Source organism: Camelus dromedarius, chromosome 7 (assembly GCF_036321535.1).
Source record: "Camelus dromedarius isolate mCamDro1 chromosome 7, mCamDro1.pat, whole genome shotgun sequence".
In the NCBI taxonomy this organism is placed as follows: domain Eukaryota; kingdom Metazoa; phylum Chordata; class Mammalia; order Artiodactyla; family Camelidae; genus Camelus; species Camelus dromedarius.
The window spans coordinates 66,394,951-66,402,203 of NC_087442.1; the positions used below are offsets into that span (position 1 = coordinate 66,394,951).

At 41.9% G+C, this 7,253-nt stretch overlaps 1 protein-coding gene across 1 annotated transcript in view; it reads left to right on the top strand.

Annotated features, from left to right (window-relative positions):
- ABCB1 (ATP binding cassette subfamily B member 1) overlaps positions 1 to 5,985 on the top strand; it is a 93,264-nt gene extending 87,279 nt beyond the window's left edge. The window contains exons 26-28 of the mRNA XM_031454831.2: positions 2,008 to 2,214; positions 4,266 to 4,412; positions 5,229 to 5,985. Coding sequence (XP_031310691.1) covers positions 2,008 to 2,214; positions 4,266 to 4,412; positions 5,229 to 5,432 — 558 coding nt within the window. The 3' untranslated portion in view covers positions 5,433 to 5,985. The remainder of the gene's footprint in view (positions 1 to 2,007; positions 2,215 to 4,265; positions 4,413 to 5,228) is intronic.
- Positions 5,986 to 7,253: the final 1,268 nt, after the last annotated feature.

Sequence of the window (7,253 nt, forward strand, 5' to 3'; positions counted from 1 at the left end):
TGTATTGATCAGCAGTGTGATTTGGGCTCCTACACATGTTGTCCCTAAGGAAAGGATTCTCTAGCTAACACAGGTTTTAAATAGTTTCCAGTTGCTCTGTTTCAGGTAGGGATGAGGAGGCCCAAGAGTCTTACTGTATTCCGTGTGACAGAGAATCTCATTAAAACTTGCTGGAATCAGTCATACTCGTCTGAATATGTTGGTTGGATAGTGTCTGTTTTTCTTCTAGGGGTATAAGCCTGAGAAAAAATATTTGTTAAACTACTCTTTCTTTCTTCAAATTTCCATTTCTCAAGTACAGTGTCCCATCTAATAAGACCTGCTCTTTCGCCCCATCCTTGTATAGTTGTTCCTGCCTCTCCACTTTATACTGCCCACCTGCACTTAACAGTGGGAGGAAGCCTGGAGCATAGATGCTTGAAACAGTCTCCATGGCAACTGAGCTTGGTACTAATAGGGTCATGGCTGTATTGTCCATCCAACCTTGTACCTACCAGCTTCACAAATAGAAGCTGTCTTTCTGCAGCAAAGATTGTACCCTGCCCCTGGCCAGCTGTCTCCCAGAGACACCAAGCCAGGCACTTCGGATTCAGAGTATTTAGAGAGCTCCGAATAGACTCATCACCACTATTGGAAAAGCTTGAAGCTGAGTCACTGATCTCTTCTTTAGCGGAGATGAAGAATTCTCTCACTTGAATGCCAGAGTTCTCTTGCAAAGTAGATCTTTGGGGCAGACACCTCTGCATCAGAGAGGGAGGACTTTTATCAGCAAGGCTGCAAGGGGCACTCCCCAATCCAAGGAGCCAGGTCACCAAAGAAAGGGCATGCTCTCCCTTTGACTCCTTTGGGTCAATGCTGTAAATGTCCTTCCATCCTTTCATCCACTCAGACATCTGTAGTTCCAAGTACATCACACACATGCAGTTCCAAACCACTGACAGCCCATATGCATGTATTCTGTGCCCCACACTGTGCTCAGTGGGATCTGTAAATAATTTTTAATTCTCAGTTCTGTGAGTTTAGGAATTGTCATCATTTCCATTTTACCTACAAAGAAACTAAGAGAAATTAGTTCACGTTCCCAAGAGCAACACCTGTTTAGAGATACAGCAGCCACCCTCCCACACTGACTTCTATTTCATATAATTACTGCATCCCATTTCCCAAAAACCTGATCCTAACTAAGAGGTCGGATCAGAAGTCTGACCTACAGACCTATTATGTGGTCATATCGGTTATTTCCAATCTGATCGTGGCTACTTTTCCTGTGAAAAATCAATCCATAAGTATAAGGATGCCAGGATATGTCCCAGAAATATAATGCATCATATTCGTTTCCCATGGCTGTTATAACAAATTACAGCAAATTGAATGATGTAAACAACACAAATTTATTATCTTATAAATTCTGGGGTCAGATGTCCAACATGGATCCTAGTGGGCTAAAATTAAGGTGTCAGCAGGGCTGTGTTCCCTCTGGAGGCACCAGGCGAGAATCTGCTTTCTTATCTTTTCTAACTCATGACCTCTCCCTCCATCTTCAAATCCAGCAGTGATTAATTGAGTCTTTCTCGTGTTGAACCACTGTGATCCCTACTCTCCTGCCTCCTTCTTCTGCAGTTGAGGACTCTTATGATTATGTTGAGTCCACCTGGATAATCCAACCTAATATCCTCATTTTGAGGTCAACTGATGAGCAACCCTTATACCTTAATGCCCCTTTGCCGTGTGAGTAACATTTACAGGCTTTATGGATTAGAACATGGATATCTTGTTGGGGTGGGGGAGATTATTCTGCCTACTACATGCGTGTATCAGAAGCCAGGGTCAACACAGACGAAGCATGACCGTTCCTCAGAGCATGCAGTTATGACCTTATGCAGTTCACCTTGACAATCCAAACTAAAAACAACAAAAATTCTCATAATAACTTGGTGATTTTAATGTATGAAATGATGAATTCAAAATTACTGGTCCCGAAGTTGATCTGTAAACTCTCATTTTCAGCTAATTGACGGCCAGGAAATAAAGCATCTGAATGTCCAGTGGCTCCGGGCACACATGGGCATCGTGTCCCAGGAGCCCATCCTGTTCGACTGCAGCATCGGCGAGAACATTGCCTACGGAGACAACAGCCGGGTCGTGTCGCAGGAGGAGATCGTGCGGGCAGCCAAGGAGGCCAACATACACCCCTTCATCGAGGGGCTGCCTAATGTAAGTCTCTCTCCCAGTGAGGCACCTCGGAGCGTGTGGCAGCCTCCCTGGCGTGTGATTGATTTCTAAAGGGCTGGTTTCCCAAAGGTGAAGAGAAATGAGTGACCAAAACACACTCCCCCTCGTGCACAAGCATCTGGCTGCACTTCCCATCGCTATTCAATGCCATGTGTAATTGATCACCTGACTGCCTCTCCCTGTGAGCCGCCAGACCGAAAAGTGCATACGTCTGGGAGCCTTTCCCTCCAAGTCTGAGTGCAGGGCCCACAGAAGCACTTCTCTCCCCTCCGCATTTCTCTCCCAGCCTTCCTTCCTTCTGCCTCCTTGCAGCTCTCCCTGCTGCAGCTCTAAGGTGGAGCCTGTACCGACCATCTTCTGGAACCTCACCTGGGCTCCTCCTACTCCATCTGCAGGTGGAGACCTCTATGTTACGTGCCATGGAACTAGTGTTGCCAGAAAGAGCAAGTGAAAATAGGCAACCCCATATAGAACTTGAATTTTAAAGTCAAGCTCTGGATGTTAGAATCAGAGCCCGCTGTTTTGTTGTGGGCGAGAAGTTCTTGTCTTGTCGCAGAAAGAATTCAGAAACAAGACATGGAGGTCAAGAAAGCAAAGCAAGAATTTATTAAGGGATAGAGAGTACACTCTCAAGGAAACAGTGGGCCGACCCAGGTGGGTAGCTGCCCTGAGCTTCTTTGGCAAGCTCGTTATATGAGTGTAAAAATGAATGGGCAAAATATTCATTGGTGGAGAGGGATTTGGGATCGTCTTTTCTTGATCTTCATCCCAGCTCCACTTTCCCAGGTGGGGAAGAAAGATTTTTTTTTAATCCTTGTTTAGTCTTGATTGGGAGGTTGCATGAGGTCATAATGAACAAAATGTTACGTTCAGATGGGGGTATCATAAACAAAAGGTTACATTTGGATGGAGGTCATAATGAACGAAAGGTTACATTTGGATGGTGGAGATTCCTGTCCTGTCCTACCCTACTGCCTCCAGGACGCTTATCAACCCTGAAGGTACAGGTTTTTTATCAGTCCAGAGGATCCTGTTTTTCTTGGTCTGTCCTAGGATCCCTGTTGTTCACAAGATGTATGATTTTCTGCCATTTGGCCTGTGTCCCCCTTTGTCTGCTCATATCTAGCTACCTGCCTGCTCTAACAGTTTGACTAAAGTTTCAGCCTGGCAAGGACCTGAAAATAAGAAGATAATATTGTTTTCTAGGTTACACATTCTGTTTCTGCTGTCCCCTACCTTTTAAACTCCTGTCCTTCACGTCGTACTGAATACTTAGTGACCATTGTGTTCTGTGGGAAACAATATGCAAAAAATTTCAGCAGAACTCAAAACAAAAATAAATCAGGGGGTTTCAGGTTTTCAAGGCAGATATCCAAATAGAATTCCTTAACATCCATTAAAATTGTTGAAGCACTGGAGATAGTTTTATAAAAAAACCAGACACCAAAAGGCTGGCATCCCAAGAATTTTTTCCCTTCCTCACTTTAAAATAATGCAGAGAGTGTCACCTGCTGGTTATAAATAAAATGAGTTTTGATGCCTTTGTTATGCGTAGTCTGTTAAAATCTAATTTCCTTTCTCCTACCAATCTTTGTCCCAAATATAATGAAACCAGAAGTGGGAAGAGACTAGCATGGCAAGTGTTCTTCCTTGTAAAAATGTTGGCTGGTTTACACTAAAACGTAACTTTTAAGACCCAAATGTCTATTTTTTGTTTATTTTATTTTATTTTTTAAATTTTATTTTTAATAGACCTTATTCTTTTAGAGCAATTTCAGGTTCACAACAGAACTGAGTAGAAAATACAGAGTTTGCACATGTCTGTTTCCCAAATGTCTGTTTTTAAGGAGAGAGATCAAACCTGCCGTTTAGAGCTATGTTTTTACTGTTTAACTCTCTATGAATCTATTCTTAGCTTCTGAACCTAGATTTTTTGTGTGTGTATGGAAGTGGTTATCCTATTTTCTATAGTCAAACTCTCTTTCAGAACGTTATCACTTCTGCTTTTCATAATAACAAAACCCTATTTACAGAAATATAACACCAGAGTAGGAGACAAAGGAACTCAGCTCTCTGGTGGCCAGAAACAGCGCATTGCAATAGCTCGTGCCCTTGTTAGACAGCCTAATGTTTTGCTTTTGGATGAAGCTACATCAGCTCTGGATACAGAAAGTGAAAAGGTAAGAATTTAAATTGGACTCATTCATACTTGATCAGTTGTCCCTCAGAGGTTTAGATTGGTGTTTCTGTCATCCACGGTAGAGAACAAAATCCAGCTAGGTACGTTGAGGGTTACTTATGTCAGCCTTCAGTGGAATTTAAACACTCTCTGTAGCTGTCCTTCAAGAGAACTAAGATGAAACAAAGTGGATTAGTATTATAGCACTTATGCTACAAAAGATAGCCCTGGATCACTTTGTACTGACCAAAGAAGCCGCATTCAGGAGACACAGTCTGATTTCTTCCGGCAGCATCTTCTTAGCGGCTCTGTAAAAAAGTGGACGCATGGTACAATGTTAAATGCTGACTGTGCCTTAAGATAAAAATTAGTCATTATATTCAGTTAGAGAAAAAGTTGAGTCTTCAGATACCTGAAAGACAGACTCATTCTGAGATAGGTTTTTATCTTAAAAGCACCAGAATTCAAGGAGGCTGTGTTTTGCCTGTGCTCAGGCATCCTGAATTTACTCTAGCACCAGACTGCTTTGAAGGATGCTGGGTGGCTAGGCACGCTACTAAGTGTTTTTAAGTGCTTAGATGGGCTGGATTCACTGTTACAACTTTGAGAAGAGATAAATCCTGCCTCAGGAACTAATCCCAACTAGGATTCGGTATTCTGATATGACTGGTCCCTTGCTTTGTCAAATCTGTTACATTGCACTGACACCACTGGTAAGGAAGCACTTGGAGAAGTCAACTGTGAGGCTTGTTACAGAGGAGGAGTTAAAGGGAGAGGGCTGTTTCTATCAGAGTTAATTGATGTGATTATTGAACAGGTTGTCCAAGAAGCCCTGGACAAAGCCAGGGAAGGCCGCACCTGCATCGTGATTGCTCACCGCCTGTCCACCATCCAGAACGCAGATGTGATCGTGGTGATTCAGAACGGCAGAGTCATGGAGCATGGCACGCATCAGCAGCTGCTGGCGCAGAAAGGCATCTATCATTCCATGGTCAGTGTCCAGGCCGGAGCAAAGCGCTAGTGAACTGTGACCATATGAGCTGTTAAATATTGTCTAATATATATATTAAACTATGGCATTTAATCAAATATAAAAAGCAAGCACTTACTGGAAAAATTGTGTAGAGTTACCTGATTAACATTTCCTGCCACAACTGAAGATCATTCCACCGAGTTCAGAGTCTTGAAAGACTTTATACTAAAAGGAACAGAAAGAAACACCATCAAATGGAATAAAATAATGGTGTTAATTGCCTTTTAAAATTTATAGGGTAATTTGGAGCAGATTTTGTTAATAAAGTGTATAATTTTTGTTTATATTTTCTTCTTTGGACTGTAACTGACTATCTTGCTGAAAGATTATAGAAGTAGCAGAAAATACTGAGTGTTTGCATCAAGTGCCTATAATAAAACTAAGTTTTTATATGGCTGCAGTCATCTTGTCTAAAATGCCTGTAATATATCATCTCCTAGTTGGACTATCGAAGATCATTTCCGCACTTTAAGAAAAAAAGACTTCTTTAAAAACTCCCATCAATTTTTGTGGGAATGATTAAAGAGTGTAATAATTCCTATTGTACTTGTCCTTTCACATTGGGTCCTCCAAAGCCATCTGGCTTTATTCTTCTTGGACTTAATCCTGCTGATTCTTGCATCTCCATGTTATGCTGGCTCTCAAACCAACCACCTGGATCAATACAAGATTTGTGGGGCAGACAGTGCAAAAGCCTATACTGTGATGTAATTGAATATTTTGCACTTCTTTTATAAAGGGCTCTGACAAGATTTTTAATATTTTTGCACTTAAAAAAATACTGTTATTCTTTTTTTCTGTTTTGATAATGAATCACTTTTCCCCGTAATTTGTCTCTTCCAAAAAAGTTAATCTTTCTGGTGGAAGATGTTTAAAATTTGCCATAAGTTTAAAAACATCATCAGGCAAACATGATGAAAAAAGAAAGTATCACAAAACTGGTACTCTGACTGCAAAAACAAAAACAAAAACAAAAAGCACTATAAACATGGTTGAAAGACACAAGCTGAGAGCAATATTTGCCATGTTTATTATAAACAATTGATATCCTTAATATATAAAGAATTTTAAAAGGAAAGAATGTCATGCCTCCAAGGGAAAATGGGCAGAGTACATGGTCTGGTAATTCCCAGAGAAGAAATACATGAGAAAAAAAAGTGCCCACTCTCAAAGAAATGCAGATTGAAACAACAAACCCTTGAGAAGTAACATCAGCCTCAAGGCAGAATATGAGGTTCTTTGTTTTGTCCTCAACGACAGTAATTTGGCATCCAATCATAGACAGCAGTGCCTTTTTGGGAATTGTGGGGTCCAGCACCGTATGCCAAGGGACCCAAGAAGAGTCTTGCTTCTCCGTTTGTCAACTACTAGGGATACGGACCTTGGTTCTGGCTGTGTACCGTACAATGGCCTGTGAACTGGCTGCAGCCCCTCCTGGCCTTGGTCCAGGAGCCCCTGGAAAACACTAAGACAATGACTAACAGATGAGAGAGCCTTTGTAAAAGTCCTGGTTTCCAGGAGAGAAGTTGCAGCACACCTATGGAACAAAAACTAAATGAGTTTGAATGCATTGAGAGGATAAAAGGAACAGCTTGACCTGACTTGTACCACCCCTCCCCCAAGGTGACACATCTCTCCCCTCATCCAGAGTACTGAACTGTAAGCTGCATGACTTGCAGGCAGGAAGAGACTGGAGAATGGCAGATAGGACTCTGAGAGGGCATCAGAGGGACACAGATCCTACTGATGGCATGGTGGACTCTACCAAGAAGACTGCCCTCAAATTTCTGAGAATTCCTCACTCACAGA